The following is a 25095-nucleotide window of genomic DNA, read 5'->3' as shown; positions in this document are numbered from 1 at the left end:
AATGAATCAATCTAAAGTCTCTCCCTGATTTATAATGGGTTGCACGGGTGTCTTTTCTAAGACAATGAACATTGCAGAAGCGAAACTGCACAGAAACGCGACGGGGAGACACGCTAAAGAAAAAGTGTCATTATGAAATAAAAGAAAGAGAGAGAAGGAGAGGATAAATAAATGCAAGTAGCTTTCGAGATAAGGTGGGAGAAAGCAGTATATAGAATTCTGGGTAATTGAGATATGCAAATGTCATATATATATATATATATATATATATATATATATATATATATATATATATATATATATATATATATATATATATGTGTGTGTGTGTGTGTGTGTGTGTGTGTGTGTGTGTGTGTGTGTGTGTGTTTGTTTATTCGTGTTGACGTTTTCAATATTGTACAGTAAGAAAAGAGAAAAACTGTTACATGCACGGGTTGATTAATGAAATATATACCGTATATATGTGTTGCAGTATTTAAATAGGCAATAAATACGCAACAGTATTTGAACTACGGTATTTGCACTACATTTAGCACATTTGCAACAAAATTAATACATAACAAATAAAGCAACGCTTTTAACCCTCAATGTAAACGGTAATACCGATTCAATGGTCGCCCCAAGTATATGCAAACGTTTTCGGATTCGATTTTGCCTTAGCCAAATATTTGTGCAGTTTAATGGGTATAGCCCGCAGCAGAATCTGCTCTAATTTAAACAAAGGTACGAATTGAATTACGTCTTCATCGAATGCTAATCCCAGTACTTACCCGGTGTATATAGAAATTATTATTATTATTATTATTATTATTATTATTATTTTTTACTAGCGCCATTAACGGTCAATAAAAAGTTAATAATTTATGAATAATTGATTTTTTTTAAACACCTTCCCCTACTAACCATAAATACTACCGCTGACTAATAACTCAAACGACTGTCTTCTTTAATGTATCTTCGGGGAACAACGCTTTGCCGTGGTGCTGTTTGTTAGCTTAGACTTTGTATTTATTACAATAATGCTGAAAGCGAGCATGGAAAAATATTGACTTAAAAAAATAATAATAGGCTATCTCAATCGGTATCGCCATAAAATTTATTGATTTTGATGTTCCTGATAGTGAATTTGGAAATAAAATGAGCACATTATTATTATTATTATTATTATTATTATTATTATTATTATTATTATTATTATTATTATTATATTAGTAGTAGTAGTATTGGAACAAAAGTTAATTTTGCTGCTGTAAAATTAAATACCCCAAACTCATGGTGTAGCTTTCAAATCAATCCTCGCTATAGCCGTGTCACTTGATTACCAGTAGCTTATATCTCTCCTGTTTGATTACAGGCGTGCTGTAGACAGTACGTTTAGAACGCTAAAACATGTCTGTGTTCCATCCGACACACTTGGCAGCGTTCTGATTCGAATTGGACCACCACAATGGTGCTAGCCACCCCAGAACGTTATCTTAACATTAGTCACTTTGTGTTAACAGCGTGGTATCAGTGTCAGTTTTCAACGCTGGCACTGAAAAGATGAATAAATCCATAATGTTTGGACCGAGTAACCCATTTTTTTTGTAGTCTTCTTTCAAATACATGGTCAATCTGTGCATTCCATTTTGACAACGTCCCTTAACAAAATCAAATCCATCTATAAATAAATCATCAAACACAGCAAATAATAAATAATGATCTTGGTTAGAAAAAAAAAAGTGTAAAGTCAAATTACATCCCGTCGGCTCTTCTTTCATTCTGCTTTCGTAAGCCCGAAGCAGAAAACGCTTCCAAAAATTCAACTCAAGAACTCGTGGGCCAAGCGACGTATTTATTCTTCAGATAATCACAATCCAACGAGCATTGCTGGCAGCCCCGGCCGCTCGGGTGCTATAATTAAACAGAAAAGCGGATCGTATTGTTAGGGTTGATTGCTTCGACACACATACTCTCCTCGCGTTGCGATTTTGAGGTCCATTCTAGCTGGAGATATCAGGTAAGTAAGCATATGGTTGCCTTAGACACAGCGTTGCTGCATTCTCTACACAGACTCCGTTTGCGAGATGTAATTAATTGCCCTATGTTTGACCTATACAGAATCATCCGCGAGACTATTCTCTTTTTTTTCGGCTCCAGATTAAGACAGATGCCTTCGAATAGGTAACTAAGAGGTTAAAGGGCAGAGTTTTTCAATATCTTTCTCTCCCTCCCCTCCCCTCCCTGTTTCCTCCTATAACTTTTTAAAAAATAAAACTTTTAAAAGTGCAAAAACTTTTTTTTTGTATGTTTTTTTTTTCTTTATCGGTAAACATCTTAAGCAACCCTTCGTTTGGTCGAGGTGGCTGATTTGGTGTGTTTTTTTAGGTTGTTTTTCTTTCGCGGCGGAAACAAAGTATAAGGTGTAGACTTGAGCGAGTTAACACTTCTTTCGGGATACTTTCAAAAAGACCTGAGAGCGGATGTTGAAGGTTAGGTGTAAAAAAAAAAACTAAGACGTTGTAAGCATGATTTATGACTCGAAGATGAGATTGTTTACCCTCTGCCTGGTCCTATTTTTTTTTTTGCTATAGGAAAAACAAAAAACCCACAAACACTATCCGTCTTAATTTTGGTTTAGCTTTTGTTTTTTTTAATACAGCCCTAGTTCTCTGGGTTTATCCAGTATTAGACCAACCTGCTTAGCAATAGCATTAAGAGAGTTGAACTGAACTGCAACCTTATACCACCACCATTACCACAGACGCGTTTGCTATAATAAAAACACCAGCCATGTATGTGTGATGTGTGTGTATTATATAGCTTTTGATGTATGGCATTTAACATATATTGGTGTTTGTGCATGGATGAAAAAGCAGGCAATGGCTAAGCCGGTTTTGTTCTGCATGACTATGGAGGTTAGAGGTGCATGTTACAGTTTACATAATAATAATAATAATAATAATAATAATAATAATAATAATAATTCATATTTTAAATGTACCGCTAAGGGTGAAATACATTGTAATGGTTGGACTTGATTCAGGTCTCTGGAATAGCCATCTGTCCGATGCTGGCAGTCTTGAATTTTACCCGCTTCAAAACGTTTGGTACTTTGTTGAAGGAAACTTTTACATATTGCATTCCGTTTCCCGAGGCCAGTACATTGACAGAGAGCTGCGCCCCTGCGCCCAGGCGTCTGGTTTTAGCAGAAAATTGCTTTGCATTAAATTTCCCTCCTCAGCCCCTCCAAATGATTTTTTTTCTTTTTTTGGGTAGCCTCAAGCTAAAAATGGAAATTTTGACCCAGCGGTTTATGCGTTCAGGAATGCAAGATGAGGGGAAACCGCACGGCTATAAGTGGCTATAATTGAATTGATTTGATCATAAATCACAAACATGAGGGCGAAGACTGTAGAGTAACGGAAGTGAATTGTGCTCGGAGTCCTGGTGTGTTCTGTATGCCAGCTCTTGGTTATTTGCATACACCGCATATTTGAATATTATTGTTATTATTATTATTATTATTATTGTTTATACTCTTCCTGTTTGCGCCGTTTCACATGGAATATATATACTTTTGTTTTTAATAATACTTTGAATACCAAATTTGAATAAAGGCTAGGTGAAGATAGACTTGGAGAGAGAGAGAGAGAGAGAGAGAGAGAGAGAGAGAGAGAGAGAGACATTTGAAAAATATAGAAATTTAAAATCTGAATAATTTTCCATCCAGCTGAAGGACTTGCAGTCTGAAACGTCCTGATATCATTGATTTTGTTTTATCAACTATTCACATTCTTGTGTACCTACATTCTTTTTGATTAAATTGATAGATGGATAGATAGATAGATAGATAGATAGATAGATAGATAGATAGATGGTAGTATATTGTATTCTATTTATCATATTGTCTTGTGTCTGCACTTTTCCATTGCAAAGCGCAGAAGGGTGGTTGACCTTAAAACCGCTGAGGTCCTGCTCAGGCTCTTTGTATATACTGAAGGCATTGACGTTCTGTTAAAGATTACCACGATGGCCCCGGCTCCTCTATTTAAAAATTAACCCAAACCGCTCTTCCAGCTAGGGCATGAGACATCCTCCCGGGCTGCTGAGCCTTTTGCTGTAGTGATGAGCCTGAGAGATCAAAACTCTTTACAGTATATAGATGGACCAGGGAGACACCGAAAACAAGGAAGAAGAAGAAAAAAGTTCAACATTCCATCCTGCGCGTAACTTCTAAACGCTTCCGCTTAAATAATAATAATAATAATAATAATAATAATAATAAAATCGCATTTTACCACCAAAGTTATGGAAAGCATCTAATTTCAAACCTTCTGGCTTTACAAAGATCATTTTTAGGATCTCCTCAGTCCAAGTTCTTCAGGTATACAGGTAGTGATCAAATATGCTGGTCGTCCCATTATCAGATAGCAACTGAGCATCAGTGACACCAAATAAGCGTTTTTTTTTTTGGGGGGGGGGGGGGGGGATTAAAGTGCAATTAAATACACTGATATGCATGGATTCTAACTTTTTCTTAGCTCAAGTTAGACCATACAACATTTTGGAAGGTTAGTTATAAACGATATGCCACTTGGCTATTGTGCGTATGGGACCCGGCAACGGTTCAGATCAAGATTTGAATTGTAATCCAGCGTTCTTTCGTAGAATGAGAAGGAGCGTGGGTGTAAACCAAACCCACTGCCTCAGAGCCTCTCTCAAGAGGAACAAGTGCAGATTCGGTGTTATCAGAGTCAAATACTATCTGGCGACCTCGCAGCTCTCCCTCCTCCTCTCTCTCTCTCTCTCTGTGTGTCACCCTCTCTCTCCTTCTATATCCCCTTGTTCTCTCTCTTTCTCCGGAGCTGCAAAGTCCTCAATCGTGCAAGAAAAGGATTTAAAAACCAAACGACACAGATTTTCCATCAGGATTTCTACCGCTTCTTGTATACGTTCAGCAACATCAGTTGCATTTGAATAGTTCTTGACCGTTGCATGAAGCGCCGAGAATACAACCCCGGAGCTGTATGGAACAGAAACGAAAGCAGAAAAAAGCAACACAAAACGCACAGCGAAAATAAGGACGCAGGAATGTGCATACACTGAAAGTTTTTGACTAACTCCAAAAAAAGAGGGGGGAGAGAAAGAGAGAGAGAGAGAGAAACGTTCATTTTTAGAATTCCATTTAAGACGAGCGTACGTTGACGTATGCAGATCACGTGAGCGCATAATTAAGACATAATTTTGGCATTTGGAGCGGGCCTTCTCGTCGCCAGAGCACTGATCACCCAACTCTTGTTAATAACAACTGCGCGGTTCAAAAAAAAAAAAGAAAAAAAACCACACACAATTAATGTGATGAGGGCAGCTTTCTGGAGACCAAAGATTTTGTGGAAGTGTCTAATGCGGGTTCCTTGAAAACCTGTGCTAGAAGTCTGGGATCTTTATTTATTATTTTTTTGTTTTGTTTATATATGTATATATATAAATATACATGTATATATTTGGAAGCTCTTCAAAAAGTACTTCCGCTGATTGATCATTAAACTGGTGAGTTATTGCTCGGCTTCACAAAGGTCGTTTGAAGAAAGACATCTAATCTGTCAAAGACAGTACACATTTCTCTCGCTTTACTTCATTTCTTTTTAGTAGCGCCAAAATTGAAGCTTAAAAAAAATGAATTGCGTGTTGCAGGGAAGAAAGCTTTGTGTGTGTGTGTGTGTCTCTGTGTGTGTGTGTGTGTGTGTGTGTGTGTGTGTGTGTGTGTGTGTGTGTGTGTGTGTGTGTGTGTCCGCGCATATTGCATTTGAGATAACGAGAAACAATAAAGTTAGGAAAACATCACTTGTTTTAATCTGTGAGCACGTTTCATACAATCCAAAAAAATATTATCATTATTATTATTATCCAAAACAAAATATGGAAAGGATAACATATATAACAAGACTATTTAGCCGTGCCACACATAATCTGCATTAAAAAAATTATACATTATGCATGAGCCCTTTGTTACTCTTACAATAAAATGCTTAGCCAATAGTATTTATCTTCTTATCGGTAGGTACATCCTCATAAAACTCTATCAGCTACATGAGTATTATTATTATTATTATTATTATTATTATTATTATTATTATTATTATTATTATATGGTTGTTTAGTTTTGCATCGATGACTTTTAAATAATCCGAATAGCTTTGGTTTAATCTTTTCTTTTATTAAAATTAGCTGGTCAGCCTTTTGCATAACGCTGTCCCCTCCCTTTGTTCCATCAGTCCGCCACTGAAAGCACGGCGGTAGTTTATGAGTAACTTGTTATTCTGTCAAACACCGTTTCAATCGTTTGCAGGCTATCTTTATTTAAAATCTACAAAGGGGGAACTTGCACGAGGTAAGACTGTTATTTAAATGCAAGGGAGCCAATTCTTGTCTGTGTGAGCGCGAGTGTGTGTCTGTGTGCGAGAGAGAGAGAGGGAGGCAGTGTGTGAATGCAATAAATAATTTTATAGTGTTATAGGCCGCAGATTTACAGAGGTCAGGAGTCTTATGTGTGATTTATGTGTTTGGGATGTTGTGACTAGCGAAGCAAAGGAGTCTTTCGGAAACGTTAATATTTTGCCTTTCAGATACTGTGAATACTAGACTGGTCGTTTATTTTATTTTATTTCCAATCCGATTTCCTTCTTGTTATTCTGCTGTGTGCAACGGGTTTATATAGAACAGTTTGAACCCGTGAACAGATTATCATTCTATAAATACACTGGCGGTGTTTTATTCTACATAGAGTTATTGTTGTTTTTTTGTTTTGTTTTTTTAAAGAGTGTTTGTTGGATACGTTTGTGGGAGTGCTGTTTGTATTTTTCAGTTTGCTGCTTTTTGCAGTCTTTTTTATTTCGTTTGTATGGTGTGTTGTTCGGGCAGGGCGGAATGTGTGTGAATAAATGATTCTGTTATACTGTTATATGTGTTAACAAAACGTTTCGTGAGATAAGGGTAGATCTATCTATCTATCTATCTATCTATCTATCTATCTATCTATCTATCTATCTATCTATCTATCTATCTATCTATCTATCTATCTATCTGTCTATATATATATATATATATATATATATATATATATATATATATATATATATATATATATAGATATACTTTATAATGTAACGGCTACAGAACAGTGTGTATATATATATATAAATGTTGAAATTTGCATATCTCTGGAAACGTGGATTCGTTAAGGGAAGGAAAACACAACAAGAAACGTGTACCAAATATCATTTAATTTATGGTTCCAGAATGCGTGCATTTTTAAAAGAAAAAAAAACCTCACATACGTTTTTACACCTTTACATTTTCAAATAACCAAATGATTTAAAACATCACATTATTTTAAGCATTCTGACTTTTTTTTATCATTGTACACAAAACACTGTATTGCACAGACAAAAGCACACCTACACATGGAGATCCTGAAGGTCTCACTACTGCAAAAACTCCACTGACTGCTGTTCTCCTTGCTGTTCGGTTTTAATAACTCTCTTTATGTCTGTAATTTTGACACTAATGTCTGTCACTGTTGAATTCTCACCCCTAGCATTCTGAAGCACAGAACTTCGATTTCTTACACCAGGTCGTGTGTTCTATATTCGATTTTTGGCGACCTCTTTGATCGAATCTCACGCGTTTTTTTCTTCCTTTTTTTTCTTTTTCAGTCTCACCCTCGCATCAAGACACGCTATTGTTGTTTAAAATCCTGTGGTGACAAACGACACAGATTTGGTAAGTTCTACACTATTCCCAGTATATGATTTATGATCTTCATCAAAATTCAATTGATGTTAAACGATTTACGTAGCAAGGTGACGTGTTTTATGAGCTTGTGTGTGCTATTCTCATGTTAGTGCTGCTGTAAGTGATATTGTGTGTTTATTGATATGTGTATGTGTGTGTGTGTGTTTGTTTTTAATCTACATTCCTTCATATACAATATATGGGATATATATATATATATATATATATATATATATATATATATATATATATATATATACAGTGCATTATTAAATATATGCAGAGTAAAGAAATGGTTCTCAATCTTTCATTTTGATTGAACGAAAATGAATATTACAATCTGCGTTTTCTAATCAATTTAATTTTAAGAAAACGCGACTGAAACGCATTTTGTATAGACTATAGGAAACAGAATGCGCTCTCCATGCGCGGTTTTCAATACACTACTTAGAATTGAACACAAAGGCGCTTCACCTATCGACAATGGAGTTTCTGTACCTGCAATGCCCGTGTGCTATCTTAAGCTATGTTAAAATATAACGCGTTTCATATTTAAATAAAAGCACACTTGAGTTTATCAAAGCAAACATACCACTGTTCCACCCACAGCTATACAATGTGTGTGTGTGCTGGTGTCGAATATTGTGTTATCTTATATACTCTACCAGCTTCTTAATGTTTGCAATGCACCCTGACAGTTATATAATATATAGCCCTGAGATTTCTGGGGAAGATAAAGGAAGACTGTCATTAGTCAGCACGCCAGCCTTTCAATGCGTTGTCTAACTGCTGCTGTATTTTACACCATTAGATACACGAGGGTATATACTGCAAGTGAAATGTTTCATAGTGAAACATACATCTTGCATGCAATCGGTTTAAAATACTTTTTTTTGTATGTAACAGTTATTTTAGTCTAAAGTGTTATACAAATCCAGCAAGCACATGTTTTCACTATAAATTGCCTAAGATTAATGTTAGATTTCCTTGTGTGTGTCTGTGTGTGTGTGTAATACATATTTATATAATTATATAACAATATATTGTATATTATATATGAATATATACATGTTTATATAATACTATAATACATATTTCTCCATATATATATATATATATATATATATATATATATATATATATATATATATATATATATAACCAGAATCACACAATCGCAATAAATCATGCAGCTTAAACGTACAAAGAGTCACTTATCGTGTGTCTAAATGCATATAACGACAACAATGAATGCAATGAAAATGCATCAACTATTAAGTATTGATCTCATAATAAATAAATGCATTAAAATAATTAAATAAATAACAAAGGAGACTTCCTTCACTGTGATCTCCTAACTTTATGACTTAAATGTTGTCGGACCAATTGGTTTAAGTAGCACCTCTGTGAACTGCCTCTTCGCCGTTCAGTGTCAAAACAAACACAGTCGAGACGTGTTCCTGTTCATCCCAAACCAAAGCATAAAATAAGATCATATAAAAATCACGGCTCTGTAATGCGTTATCTTTTTTTTCTTTCTTTTTTTACTTTTCAACAACAGGCAACAGGCAAATTATCGTCTATAATCCAAATAAAACAGAACTCGTCATAATATACTCCCCAAAATTCTTTTCCGTATCTCGGTTCTCCTTTTGTTGTTAAATCGAATTTTTTGGGTGGTGGGTGAAAACTTTTTTTTTTTTTTTTTTTTTTTAAATAATAAAATAGCCACAGTTGGCAAAAGCTCAAACAATACTGAAAAGGAAGTGGGAAAATATTTTGCAGACACCTCGATTTCTTCTCCTGGCGCCCTCCTACGCCGCTTCGAGTCCTTTTCTATTCAAATACCTACACAAACGCATCTTTATAAAGTTGTTGTTTACAGTTGCCGTGTGTTAGAAGTCATAAATCTTACGTAGCCATAAACGACATCGGCAGTGTCTTGAATAATAAAGAGAGGGGAGAGAGAGAGAGAGAGAGAGAGAGAGAGAGAGAGAGAGAGAGAGAGAGAGAGAGAGAGAGAGAGAGAGAGAGAGAGAAACGCGGTCCTATAAACACCTTGACTTGCCTATTATTTTTCTTCCTTTTTCCTCACCTTTGGTGTCATATACTAGGAAAAAAACACCACAAACAACATAAACTTGCTATCAAAGTTTGTTAAAATGAGTCTGTTGCTCCGACATGTTCGTTGCTGTTAAATGTCACACTTTTTTTCGCCCCCTCCCTTATTTTAATAAGATCCCCCCGCTTACTGTCTGTTCAACAAGCCCTCTATGCATTAATTATTATTTGTGGAGAGGTTGAGTTTACACGATACAGATAGGCTAGGGTTGGGATTCATAAGGGATAAAATACATGTTTTTTTGGTTACGCTAATCTTCAACACACAGAGGGCAAAATATAAGCCTTTCCGGTTGGAACACAGTCGTATGACTATAGACTGACACCTAAGTGTTAAACACGTGAATTTTAAAAAAAGCGAGTTTTCCTATCTCCAGTGTATAGGCCCTCTGTCCAACACTTCTGCAATTAGCATAATTTTTCAGCGGTGACGCTGTGTGTGTGGAAAAGAGGATTAGCACACGGTGGCTTGCGAGCTGGCCACTCTAAAAAAAACAGACCTTTATTTTTAAAAAAGCGCAATGGCGTTAAAAAAACGGGAATGATGATCAGAATATTAACAACAATAAAAAAAAGATGGCAAAGCGGCAGAGCGCACGTTATGGTGTTCAGCTGGGCGCTGTTAAGGGGAGAGAAACTGAGGCCATTGTTATCAGTGAATAGGGCGTACCAGTTTACAGGGCAGTCGGTATACCAGGGTTTGTCCATTCCAAACCCCGAGCTTTCCACGGAAACCTACGAGCGATAGCGCCTCTGCTTTCCGAACGGAGCGAAGCAGAGTTAGCGGCCGGGGGAGTGCTGGCTGTACCTTTGCATGCACATCGGATGTATGGTTTTTGATATTGCTTAAAGAAAGGGGCAAGTCTCACTTATTCATTGCAGCGGAGCTGGATGTGAAAATATATTATGCCTGCCTGCGCTGCTTTCCTCGTCAGAGGCTAAGGTAAGCTCGACTCAAATAGGCTATCAGTTTGTGAATGGCGGAGCGAATGTCTCCGTGATTTATGACCATATGACTCCAATCTCGGTTCAAGAAGAGTTCACAAAGCTTAAAGCTTCCTTCCACGCTACATGTCCTCTTTTTTTCTCTCTTTTTTTGCTGCTCCATTCGACTGCTTTTCTTTTACTCTTATTTATTTTTGAAGCAAACTGGGGGGGGGGGGGCAATCTTTTATTTTTTGCAAGTTTGTTTTTCGCAGGCAGAATATACATTGCCTACAAACCAAGGAAGAACTTTAATGGATTCTATCGACATGAACCGAGCTAGTTCACCTCACTATTATTTGTTAAACCTGTTATATATATATATATATATATATATATATATATATATATATATATATATATATATATATATATATATATATATATATATATAGGGGCCTCTATATATATAGTGTATATATATATACACTCTTTATATATGTTGCACATATATAGTATTAATAATGGCTGTTAAAGGTAGAACGCATTCTGTCTTGAAAATTGAGGTATCGATATAGAAGAGTCAGTTTTATTAGTATTGTCCTTATTAATATTAATATTGTCTTATTCTTTTGTTAGGTTTGCAAACAATGTTATTTATGATTATAATGGACTAATTAACCATATGTCTATATCGTTGACAGGAATGTTTTTATTATTATTATTATTATTATTATTATTAGTAGTAGTAGTAGTCGTAGTAGTAGAATTATGTGCATTGCTCGTTCCCCTCTGCTGTGGACTTGTTTAATTGAGTTTTACATTACATTTTTGGTGAAACTTCCCCCCCTGCCCCCCCCCCCCCCCCCCCCCCTATCCCCCCCCCCCCCCCCCCCCCACCCCCTTAGCCTCCTTTTTTGCTTTATATCGTAAATGAAACCCCTAGAAGGCCTGTCGTGTTCCTGGTTAATTGCAATAATATATAATGTAATATGTATTATTCCTTCCGTGTTTTCTAAAGAATTCCTTGGAGTAAATAATTAGGACCTCGGCCCGTCTTTGGGGAAGATAAATGACCGACATTTGTGACGTGTTGAGAGGTGATATACTAAAGCTGGAGCGTAGCTCAGATTTATTTTAGCAAGCATAACTGAGACCCTCTGTTGTTCTTTTTTTCTTTCATATTTTATAAAACCTTGAGCCTCCCGTATTTTTCAAATAAACCTCTCCGTTTTTTTTTCCTATTGAATTGCGTCGTTGAAGGCTTGTTGAAGTTGTTCTGTTTCGCCTGTCTTTGTTAAAACCTTGCATCGAAGGCTATAGACCATATTTCACAAACAAAACAAAGGCATGATTGAAAATTATAATTATTGATTTAAATTGATATTAATAATACCTGTGCACTTCTGCATGCTTTGTTGTGTTGTTAAATAAAATAAAATAAATAATACAATATATTTATGCTGGCATGGAAATAACATTTAGTACATGAAGAAAATGCCAAATACAATAGCTAGAATTGGACATGTTAATGCTATCTTCCTTAATATCGAAAATCTAATCTTATTTAATTCCTTATTAGTATATTTAAGAACAAAAGCACCGATGTTATGTTTCTGTTTTTTTTTCACGATACCGTCCATCTTTTGCTCGTGCAATATCATTTTTGATACATGATTTTATCTAAAACTTAATAACTACACATAACACCCTGCTTGGAACTGTCGCATAAACATTGTATTGCCTAATCTGTGTAGCACTCGCGATTCAGAAAATAAACTATATACAAAAAGCTATGCAGTTCTGTGTTCAAAGTTTAATGGGTTGTTTTATGCATTTGGTTATCTGTATATAATAATAATAATAATAATAATAATAATAATAATAATAATAATAATAATAATAATAATAATAATAATAATAATAATAATAAAAGCATACAATCAAAAGGCCAGGGAATATTAAGAGCTTCTTTCTATATCTTCTAGTGTCTTTTAACAAGATAAATGTTTTTTTAAAACCGTTTTTTCTTCTTCCCCAGCTATTTAGATTTGCTTCCCACAGGGCCAGAAGTGTCAAATGAAAACTTTACTTTTACACACAGCTTGTGAATATCAGGCTAAAAAAATGAATACCAGGTGCCTGGGTGATTTTTCCCTTCTTTTTTTCCCCCTGCTTTTTATTTCCATATGTCTCTCTGGCGTTTCGCACTGCCTAAATTGGAAACCTAAAGCTTTTAAAATATCGGCTTTGTGCCCGTCTGACCCCCTCATACATCAAATTACGCACTTCTGTCTCGAACTGTCTATTATCCGCTCTCTTTTTGCTTGGGATATCAAACACAGTTCAAACCGTGGTCAGCTGAGTCTAAAACGCTGGGTTTTCTGGTTTGCGCTGTTTCGCAAACCCATCATTTTGTAACCAGAGAAAGAAAGAGAAAATAGATAGAACGAAAGAAAAACAGAAAGAAAGAAATAGCCTCGAGACTAAATGTATATAAAGGTACAGGTTGCATTTAAACGGGTTTTGTATGTATATATATATATATATATATATATATATATATATATATATATATATATATATATATATATATATATATATATATATAGTATTATATGCATAACAACACACACTGAATATTTGAAAATGTATTTAATGAAATAAATGAACGAAGAGATATGGCAAGAGGCATTTTATTCCATTGAAAATACGTCATTTAATACATCCACTGCATACAGCATTCTTTATTCAATGTTACTACAACTGTATTGAATTGCAATTGTTTAAGAAATGCATGCTACTGTGTGTAACAAAAATACCGCTTTTTGTTAAATAATTACATGCGTGAGGGCAGTGTACAATAATTAAAAACGTGTGTGTTGTCTTCATAACTAGGGCAGATCATTTAACACCAGACTCTGCTATAATAAAAGCCTTATTTGTGCAAATATAAATACGACGGAAATATTTGCTTTTTCATTACCGAATGACTATAATTTCGCGAAACGAAAAATAGACATCATTTAAAAGCCTGATGATGGCGATAACTTATAAAACATTATAATACATAACACTGTGCCAGCGAGACAGGCCGTAGGTGTCGCATTGCTGGCGATGTAATCAGTGTGTGCATTTAAAATAAATACATAAATAAATATATTACAATTAAAAAATAAAATAAAAATAAAATTGTGCATTGTTACCAAAATAAATTAAATACAAATAAATAGATATATTTATAATGTGATGGTTAGGGCAGAACCGTCCCATAAGGTTTTAAGAACGGCATCTGCACACCGTGTTGTGCAGAGAGACCTATTCATGTCATGTGCTTTTCACTGGAGGAAGATGGAGCGGTGCCTGGGGTCCCCATGTTACAATGTGCTTCTCCTAACCTTTCAGATCCGCTTGCAAGAGGCCGTTGGAAAGAGACTGTCACGTGACCTCGGGTGCCAATGTTCTTCCAGAAGGTCCGTCAGGACCCTGGTAGCCGGTGAAACACAATCTGGGAAGCACGGAGATGCAGAAAACTACCTACTACGACAACTCGACGCTATTCGGAGGCTACTCTTACCAAGGGGCCAACAGCTTCGGCTATGAGGCCCCCCAGCCGCCATACCAGTCCGCGGCCCAACTCGAGACGGACTACCAGAGGTCCGCGTGTTCGCTCCAGTCGCTTGGCAACAGCACCCAGCAGCACGCTAAGTCTAAAGACCTAAATGGAAGCTGCATGCGCCCCAGTTTGCCATCTGAGCACCACCAGGCGCGCCCAGTGTCACCTCCTCAGAACCCCGCCAACAGCGCGTCTAACAGCGGCGGCGCGGCGCAGCAGCCCGGCAGCAAAAGCGCTTCATCAAAGTCCTCCTCCTCCTCCTCCTCCCTCCCACCCAACCCCACTTTAACCAAACAGATATTCCCTTGGATGAAAGAGTCGAGGCAAAACTCAAAACAGAAAAACAGCTCCCCAAGCACAGGTACTACAGGTAGATTGTGTATTAATAGACTATATCCCCTTCGGTCACGATTTTTTATTTACATTTTTTAAACAGTTTGTGTGAACTATGGAGTTCAAGAAGCTGCCAAAACTTTGAAAAAAAAACGTATGTGCTTTTTAAAGTAGATACATAAAAAGTGGTATAATTATGCATGCAGTGACTGAATGGGATATGCATATGTATATGTATACGTGTGCGTATGTGTGTGTGTGTGTGTGTGTGTGTATATATATATATATATATATATATATATATATATATATATATATATACACACACACACACACATATATATATACTCATAAAATACCCACAATGCCATAGCTTAGTTGTATATATAACAATGACGTCACTTGCTGTGACGCAGCATTTCTTTGTGTTTTTGTTTTGTATTATTATTATTATTATTATTATTATTATTATTATTATTATTATTATTATTATTATTTACCAATGATGTGCAGTTGGTAATTATACAGTTACACACAATGTTACAATAATTAAAAAAATAATATATATATATATATATATATATATATATATATATATATATATATATATATATATATATATATATATATATATATATATAGCCCACATCAAATCCAAATGGTAATAGAAATAGGGCAAAAAAAAACATAATAATAGACCTGGTTACGGATAATTGACTATGCAAATAAAGCGTTATATAAATATTGCACACCCATTCCACAAGAGCAATTCTCGCCAAATGTCAAAAGACCTTTGAAATAGGTGTGCAAACACACACACGTGTATATATAAACATATATAACATGCTTTTGCAACATTGGTAATTCTACAATAATACATTTTCCTCTCCGACTAGCAATAGGCCTAAACCGATTACCTGTATTTATTAAAAATCAATCAATTATGAAATAAGTGGCTTCTAATCGAATACAGTATTGGCTGTAAGGCGAGTGATACAATTTACATGATCCAGGTCACAGACAGAGCGGGGAGCTCTTAATAAATGCCGGTGTTATGAAGTGCATATGACGCCTAATATAAAGGGGGTTAAGCTTCTGTGCCTGCTCTCTGGGTTTATTAGGAAAACGATGCATTCAATTTCTGCATGTAGTAATTATCTTTTATTTCATTGTCGACCCAGCGGAAAGCTGCAGCGGCAGCGGCGGCGGAGGGGACAAAAGCCCCCCGGGTTCTTCTGCCTCCAAGAGAGCGCGCACGGCCTACACGAGCGCGCAGCTGGTGGAGCTCGAGAAGGAGTTTCATTTCAACCGGTACCTGTGCCGGCCGCGGCGGGTGGAAATGGCCAACCTGTTGAACCTCAGCGAACGGCAAATCAAGATATGGTTCCAGAACCGGAGAATGAAGTATAAAAAGGATCAGAAATTGAAAGGGCTGGGGTCCTCCTCTGGCGGTCCGTCCCCTACAGGCAGCCCGCCCCTGTCCATGCAGTCCTCGGCAGGTTTCATGAACCCCATGCACCCGATGAGCAGCAGCTACGACGCTCCTTCCCCGCCGCCTTTCAACAAACCTCACCAGAACGCCTACGCTATGTCGACGGCCTATCAAAACCCAATGAAAAGCTGCTCTTCCCAACAGAAATATAGCAACACTGGGCAGGAGTATGACCCCCACGGTTTACAGGGTAACGGCGTCGGATACGGGACTCCCAACATCCAAGGTAGCCCCGTTTACGTTGGAGGAAACTATGTGGATTCTATGCCGGTCTCTGGCCCGTCTCTGTACGGTCTGAATCACCTGTCTCATCACCAGTCTAACAATATCGACTATAACGGTGGGTCGCAGATGCCAGCTAGCCAACACCACGGACCATGTGACCCTCATCCTACATACACAGAACTTTCAGCGCATCATTCTTCTCAGGGTAGAATCCAGGAAGCGCCCAAGTTAACGCATCTGTAGCAGGTTTGACATCGAAACACGACTAACGGGCGCTGCAATTGGGATAACTGAGTGTCCAGTGGTTTTTGTCATTGGTGCCCCCCCCCCCCCCCCCCCCCGCCCCACACACACATTATAAAAATCAAAGTGCGTGTCATGAGTGAGAACAACTACAACAACCCCGAGTATGTTTTTTTTGACCCCATAGTAAATCAATTTGTAGGGTATTTGTGTGTTAAATTGGGGTTAAACAATAGCACTTGCGTGTCTCACTGTCATAATGTAATTAAAAAGAAAACGCGTACCTATCGTTTAACGCTTTGCGTATAAGCGTCTTATTGGTTAAGCGTGTGGAAAGAGGTTGTGCAAATCCAATATTTCTTTGTTTAAGTATAGTTGCACCTGGTGTTTTAACATGGGACACTGTTTACATAATGCATTCAAATGCGTTTCATATACACCTGTGAAAACTATCCTCACGAACAAAACTATACTACAAATATATATATATATATATATATATATATATATATATATATATATATATATATATATATATATATATATATCTCAAAGAACAAAAACCACTGGGTACTTGTTTCGCTTTCCTTTTCACATTACCTCTTTTATTACCTCTTTTATTCCCTATCCCCTCGACTAATCCAGTGCCATGCTCCATTTTTACTAATATACATACCTGACAAATGTTGCCTGTCATTGTGGAGTTATCCCCCAGTTTCTCCAATGGGGTTGATAGCCATGTTTAGCAACTTTAAAAAAAGGGACTTATTGTTTATAAGGTTTACATTCAAAGTCTTCAGCTCAGTGTGTTAGAGTTGTGAGCAATGCATATCCTCTTCTGCATTGCCTTTTCTTATATAGTGTGAAGTCTGTTCTTTCTCACATTATTTCTAGGGTTCATTTACATTAGTCAACGCTAATGCTAACAGCCCATATTTTTATGCTCTCTTGACTTGACGTGAAAACAGGGTATATTTGAACAAATTCTATGTCCTGGAAAGCAAGCAGAAGCGAAGATGCTTTCTGGTCTGGGGCATATTTTGTTGCACTTAGAGTTTACATTTTTAATGAGTGAAACAAGTTATTTTTCACATGAAAGACTTCCAATCAGCACCAATCCTGGATGTCTTTCAGTGAGTGTGTTCTAGTGAACATTCATAAATATATATTTATTTGTTATAGCCAGTTTAAATATTTTCTTTTTTTTGTGTATTATTTATCCCCCACATTATGTATTTATATCAAGAAACAAAATTGTACTTTTTCTTAATTATTTTTTAGTATTTACCTGTTATTAAAAAAAAGACGTTGTGTTCATGTTATTGTAAACAGGTTTATTTCAGTTATTGTAATCTTGGCAGACCAGTAGTTTTATGTTACATATGAATAATATAATGAGTTATACTGAAGGCATGAGGACAGAATCAGACTGTTACTGCATAGTCAAAAATTAGAAGAAGTATAGCTAAAAAAAACAAAAAAAAAACAAAAAACTTTGAGATCCTTCTTTGTTATTTGTAGTTATTTTTTCCTTGCTAAAGAATTGTCTGTTGAACAATTCTTTAAATAAATTTCTGTTATTGAGTTGTACCTTGTCTTGTTGGCTATAGTAAAAATGCATCACTCTCTCTCTCTCTCTTTCTCTCTCTCTCTCTCTCTCTCTCTCTCTCTCTCTCTCTCTCTCTCTCTCTCTCTCTCTCTCTCTCTCTCTCTCTCTCTCTCTCTCTCTCTCTCTCACACACACAACACACACACAAAACCGCTTTCCTCTAAGCATGATCCCTGTGTCTCCTAGTTCAATTTAAGTCCACACAGATTCGCACAAGCATGGAAGAATTGGAATCTTGGGGGGCTGCATGGGAGTCACGTGCTGCTAAACCAAAGAAAGCGCCGGATCTGGAATGCAAACAAAGGGAAGGCGTTCATTAGGAAAGCATGCTCCACGTGTGTACGTCTCTGTAGTAATATGTGCACATATATGCATATTTGACTAAATATATAGACATTTCATAAAGGCATACAGCACTATAAGCGGCGTCTGTTAGCTCTTTACAGTATATTCGTTAGCATGTCTGTGGTTTATTTCATCTGACAAACTTTGTTTAACCCGTTCTAAAATGTGCAGCTGCATAAACCACGCTGGTATCTATATAGTCTAAAAATTCCTGTTGTTTGTAAGTATTACAAACAACATTTATAAAAGAAAAAACAATTGCTGACGATGGCTTATGATAAGAGAATAGTAAATCACTCAGGTTTAAAAAAGTGGCTAAAAAATTAAATAAATAAATAACATAGGCCTATATATATATATATATATATATATATATATATATATATATATATATATATATATATATATATATATATATATAATTTCATGTAATTTACTAACAGGCAAACACGGTTTAAGCTCAAAGGCTTCCTCGAACACAATTTTCTGGATGATGTAAGTTATGACTAAAATACTCGACGCCATATTATTCGATTTCTTTCCCACTTTGTAAAGCCATACTCATGCTGAACATTACAACTAAAGGCATCTCCCATTCAAGCATTAAAAAACGTGTTTCCAATAGCGCATCGGACGTAGATGCATTCCCTATAGCTTTCTCAAATTAGATTACTCATATAATACTAAAACTCATAAACATTATTCATCAGGTCATAAAACGTTTTGCAATGATTATAAAACATGTAATACAGACTCTTTAATGCTGATGGCAATCCATGACACATGGATTTGAGCAACATAATAAAATAATTTCTAGCATGTCACCATTCACGTTATCAGTAGGGTTCTCAAAATATTCCCAGAAACATTTTTTTTATATATCCCACTACAAAACAAATAAAACAATCTTGAATCTTAAATCTCCTATCTTGTTTTACACTTTGGGTTTATCTTTAAATACTTTGCACACCCACGCAGATGCCCACAGAAGACGCCAGGCTTCAATGCATGAATTGGATTTCCTCCCTACATATTTTAACGGTGCAACAAAAGACAAAAACAGGGTTCAGCAGAGTTAAATACTCCATCTGCTTAAAAAACCAATTATAGAAAGTATATATATATATATATATTTATATATTTAATGCACGCTTGATATTTTAGACGTGTAACATTTAAATCGAGATTTGTAAAAATAGAAATAAAAAAGGTCCGCTTGGAGCTGCAACAAAAGACTCAAATTCTTGAGAGCTTTTGGGAGCTTTTAACTGTCAAACGCGTTGGCTGAGAGAAGATTGATCGTCGCTATTATTTTACCACTTGGTTTCTAAAAATATAATTTCCTCTCGGTTTAAAAGTGGTGGGTTGTGAACAAGGAAACCGAGAGGGGGGTTTTGCTGATACAATTTTGATGTGTCTTAAAGTTACAAAAAAAAAATGTAAACGAAGATAAGAAAAACAAGGAATGCAGTAAAAATATTCCTGTTAAAATTGCGACCTTTCGGTGAACCTGCATACTGATTGGAAACAAATATGTAGCTTTGGACAGCAAATCTAAAAACAAAGCTGCCAATAATCGTTTAAGAGTTTGTCCAATCATCGGTTATTTTTTCCAGGAACTCCTCACTGCATCTTTAATAATAATAATAATAATAATAATAATAATAATAATAATAATAATAATAATAATAATAATAATAATAACATTTGAATCCTGAAAAGATCACTTACACTGACCGGAAGTGTCCAATCCCCTTTTCCCCCTAACAACAGTTTCGGGTCCAGTTACAGCAGCAGCTAACTCACTATCATTAAAACCTTATTGTACAGTCTGCTGTTTATTTAACAGTTCCTCCCAAATTCGTGTTTGTTGAGACTGCGTCTTGACCAACTCCAGAAAGTTGCTTTTGCTTCTAATATCTGCTCGGGTTGTCAAAACTTTTAAGATTAATGGGCTACATTCATAATTGCACCGCTTGCCAGTTTGTATGTGCTAATCACCTATACGAGATAAATCACAGTATGCGGTGACGCTTGGGTATACAAAGAAGCGGTTAAGCATTGTGCTTGGCGTGTATCAATCACGACACCATCGATATTGCATCCTGAAGTTTATGTGCACAAAAATCGCGTTTGTATTGTAAATATGATCCCCCCCACCAAGAGAAACAGATCCACTCCTGTGTTTTGGATCAATTGAAGAAAAGAATGCTTTCTTGGTTCCACCAGGCCGCGAATTGTCATTGGCCGTGCACGGTCACGTGACCAGGAATTGGATGCAATTTCGCCCTAGTCTCCAGTCTAATAGACCCAAGTCCCCATACGCCTGTAATATCACCAATATACGCAATTATAAAAAGGCCGCAAATAGTAAAACACGTTGCGGGCCTACTCAATTACATTTTTGTTGTTGTTGTCTATATATATATATATATATATATATATATATATATATATATATATATATATATATATATATATATATATATAGGTATGTGTATGTATGTATATGCCCATCTGCGTTTGAACTCGAAGAAGCGATGAATTTTGAATTTGAGAGGGAGATCGGGTTCATAAACAGCCAGCCTTCCCTTGCAGAGTGCCTGACATCCTTTCCCGCTGTCCTGGAGTCATTTCAAACTTCATCAATCAAGGACTCGACATTCCTTCCTCCTATTGAAACCTCCATTCCCAGCCTAATCCCGTGCACTAGCAGCCAGCCGCGACCGAGAAGCCAAAAAACGATTCATAATGGCTTCCTTCTCCAGCAACCAGCACAACAACCCGCGGCTCTCCAGGTTCCTTCTGCCCCGGCGGCAGCCGAGTTCGCATGGATGAAGGAAAAGAAATCCTCGAAGAAGAACCATCACCAGTCCCCTGCCGGTGTGACAGTTGCAGCGGCAAACTCTGCCTCTCCCTCGCCGTCTTCTGCTGGCTTTCTCGGCTCTGGGGTCGGTTCTCCGGGAGGTCGGTACACAATTTAGCAATATATATATATATATATATATATATATATATATATATATATATATATATATATATATATATATATATATATATATATATATTCATTTTGTGCATGAGCAAATACTTGTATGCCCTGCATTGGTCTACACTTCGAATCAGATTAAAACTAAAACACCAAAACGCAACTACGTTTAAAACTGCATCAAGCTATAAATAAATGAATGTTAATGTATTATTTTCTTAAGGGGGGATTTATGCATGTCATATTTCAAATATTGCAAAAGGTAACTGGGTGCAGTGGATTCTACAGCTCAGTGTGGTTTCATGTATCTCGTTTAGAACACATGTACATGCATGATTAGGATTGTTTCTTGTCACTTTTGCTACTTTATTAATATAATAAAAGCACGGTATAGAGATGATTTATACTGCTGGATAAAAACATTAATACACCAAACCCTGGATATTATGATACTGTACAGTAGTGCAAAACCCGAAATGAAATATGACTTCCTTAGTATTGAATTCAATGGATATTTATGTGGCGCTTTTGGCTGAACAGCAGGGATTCAAACTATGTATATAAGAACTGTAAATATAAGCCACTGTCTCTTCCACAGCAGTGTGAAAGACGAGTCCCTGTATTAGGCTGAAATAGGGGTAGCCATCTTGTCTTGTTATATTGTATAAAAGCAGTGGGACAAAACAAAACATTGTCTGGAGGACTGGTGAAGTATACGCTGTGAATAGCTGGTTTGCAAAATTGTTGACAGAACAGCGACTAAAGCAAAGTCTTGAAAAAAAAGAAAGGAAGGAAGTGGTAAAAAAAACTCAGCATATTCTTACTTTTTTAAAGCTCATTAATTGTGATTGATTTATGTGAATGTATGTGTGAATTGTGAATAATGATTTAATAATGGATTACATTGTCCAATGTATATGTTATTAAACTTTTTTTTGTTCTTTCTGTTTACAGAAGCCCATAGCGCATTGGATAATGGGAGCGGTTCCAGGAGACTCCGGACAGCCTACACCAACACCCAGCTCCTGGAACTAGAAAAGGAGTTTCACTTCAATAAGTACCTTTGCCGGCCTCGCAGGGTGGAGATAGCCGCCTTGCTGGATCTAACCGAGAGGCAGGTCAAAGTCTGGTTTCAGAACCGGAGAATGAAGCACAAAAGGCAGACGACGCATCACAGGGACGGCCAAGAAGGGGACCCGGGTTCCTTTGAGGCCATGGAAGAAGGGGAGGACGGATCCCCGTTTGCCGGCCTGCCCCTGGAGGCGTCCGGGTCAACGGCGTTAGAAAGGGAAACGACGTGCGGTTCGGCTTCTTCTTTTAGGACTAACAATAATAACAATTGTACGAAGCAGCCCGCTGCTAAAGAGCCGCACCAGACCCCGCAGGAGCATGCTACTGCCCCCGGGAAAAGTGTTAGAAGCCCCTTGTATGACTCGCCCACACCAGATACCATTACAACAATGGGCCAGGTTTGCGCATCTGGTCACCCGGATAACTCGTTTTCTGAGACCCAGGACTCCGCTTCGCTCCCCGATTTGAATTTCTTTTCTCCCGATTCCTGCCTACAGATTTCAGAAGGCTTGTCTCCTAGTTTGCAAAGTTCCCTCGACAGCCCTGTCGATTTTTCCGAAGAGGATTTTGACTTTTTTTCAAACACCCTTTGTACAATAGACTTACAGCACTTACAGTTTTAGAAACACAATAAAACAACAAAAATAACAGACTTTTTGCAGCCCCTCTCCTTCCCCCACCTCAACCTTTACATATATACATGCACTGATTTTATTTTGAAATTGAATTATATTCATAAATTCGGGGTTGAAACTGGAATGTATAGAACGTTTTTCTACAAACGTAGTATCTCATTCCACACCTTCAGTCCCTGATTCCTTTGTTCAAAATCAGGTATTTAATGTATTTTTTTTTAAATTCATTCATTTGCGATTGTATTTATTTATTTAAAACAATGATACAAATATAGATATATATTAATGTTCACTTATAAGCGTTGTAGCTTCTTGATACAACACATAAATAAAAATCCTCAGGAAATATAAAATGTCATTTTTAGTCCAACTGCTTGTAGCATTTCTTATATAAAAAATAGGTCTTTTTCTCTCTTTTTACGTTTTAGAATTTGATTATTTATTGAGATATTTCATAGTAAATTGCAAATTATTTATTGTACATTATTTTCATAGATGAAATAATAAAAAAAATACTTTATAAGCTTACAAAGCGGTGTGTGGTTTATGACATCTATGCATTGTTTGTATGTATGTATGTATGTATGTATGCATGTGCGCGTCTGTGTGTTCTCGAACGGCGGTATAGCCTACTTTTACGATAAACCATTCATTTTGTTTTTACAAAAATCGTTTTCTTTCCAATTCGCTTTATGGTTTAACATTTTCTTTAACAACCAAGCCATCAAGTTGTCAATATTGTGTTTGTCATGTTCGAATATACGGCACCGCTCTATTAGATTTTATTCCTGGAAATATTATTCATCTGCGACAGATTATATTTGCAGAGCACGCGGTCATTCTGCGGATTAAAAGCCTGTTTGATACATTCTATTATCTCCGGGCATTCCTGCCTTCAGTTTACACATATAATACGATAGCATTATACAAACCACATCGGCAGCTTTGTATAAACTATAAAAGACAGCAATGCAAGAACAATATCGTCTTCTTCAATAATAATAATAATAATAATAATAATAATAATAATAATAATAGGCCTACAAAATAAGAACAATGCTTACTATGCTTGCTATTTACTTTGTAGTTAATTATTATTATTATTATTATTATTATTATTATTATTATTATTATTATTATTATTATTATTATTTAGAATAACTTTTTTGGTTTAATAACGCATATTTATACAATGTGGAGTAATACAGTAAGATAGGACACCGTTTTTTATAATTTTGAGGATAATAACTTTTTGCATATTTGTGAATAAAAACTAAAACAAAAAATGTACTCCCAAAACGACTGCATATTAGAGCTTTAGAAAAACGTGAAGTTATTTCGTTAGTTAAAAATAGAAAGGAAAAGAATACATAGATGCGGGGGTGGGGGGGTAGGGGGGGGGGGGTCTACTGGACACGTGCCGTGCCAAAACTGCTTTCTTTAGACATGCAATTTTAAACACGAAACTCATACATCAAACTTGGTTTATGAATGGAAAAAAGCGGGTCAGTGGAGGAATCAATCGCTGTGACACAAAAAATAAATCATATTCAGTCTTTTGCTAAGTCACTGGTATTCCCCGGCCCTGCAGGGAGAATTTTGGGAGGCGTTCAAATCGAGTTTATTTATGAGCGAGCGAGAGCAGCGCTTGGGAACCCAGGCTATAGCTGTGCTGCCGTAAAATGGCGCTGGATCCACAATGGGCTTCACCAA

General features: G+C 36.5%; 2 protein-coding genes and 1 long non-coding RNA gene across 12 annotated transcripts in view; 2 read left to right on the top strand and 1 right to left on the bottom strand.

Annotated features, from left to right (window-relative positions):
- LOC117434840 (homeobox protein Hox-B3a-like) overlaps positions 1-19028 on the top strand; it is a 62955-nt gene extending 43927 nt beyond the window's left edge. For 5 of the 10 annotated variants that reach the window (XM_034906783.2, XM_059003254.1, XM_059003253.1 and 2 more), the window contains 3 exons: positions 7701-7767; positions 14230-14801; positions 15955-18323. In XM_034906783.2, coding sequence (XP_034762674.1) covers positions 14348-14801; positions 15955-16733 — 1233 coding nt within the window. In that variant the 5' untranslated portion in view covers positions 7701-7767; positions 14230-14347 and the 3' untranslated portion in view covers positions 16734-18323. Of the gene's footprint in view, positions 1-1643; positions 2003-4541; positions 5536-6146; positions 6377-7700; positions 7768-10305; positions 10844-14229; positions 14802-15954; positions 18324-18507 lie in introns of those variants that run through there. The other 5 variants (XM_034057513.3, XM_034906786.2, XM_034906784.2 and 2 more) reach the window with 5 other exon arrangements.
- LOC131701994 (uncharacterized) lies at positions 18326-20872 on the bottom strand. The gene is made up of 2 exons (XR_009309224.1): positions 20419-20872; positions 18326-18629 (listed from the first exon to the last, which is right to left on the bottom strand). It is a non-coding gene; the product is annotated as an uncharacterized LOC131701994 (long non-coding RNA).
- A 311-nt stretch (positions 20873-21183) lies between these two features.
- On the top strand, positions 21184-23914 carry LOC117434841 (homeobox protein Hox-B2a-like). The gene is made up of 2 exons (XM_034057514.3): positions 21184-21654; positions 22631-23914. The coding sequence occupies exons 1-2, from the start codon at positions 21228-21230 to the stop codon at positions 23368-23370; spliced, it is 1167 nt and encodes a 388-aa protein (XP_033913405.3). The 5' UTR covers positions 21184-21227; the 3' UTR covers positions 23371-23914.
- Positions 23915-25095: the final 1181 nt, after the last annotated feature.

This window comes from Acipenser ruthenus, chromosome 28 (assembly GCF_902713425.1).
Source record: "Acipenser ruthenus chromosome 28, fAciRut3.2 maternal haplotype, whole genome shotgun sequence".
NCBI lineage: Eukaryota > Metazoa > Chordata > Actinopteri > Acipenseriformes > Acipenseridae > Acipenser > Acipenser ruthenus.
Note: the sequence above shows the minus strand (reverse complement) of the source record. Positions and strands in the feature narration are given on the sequence as shown.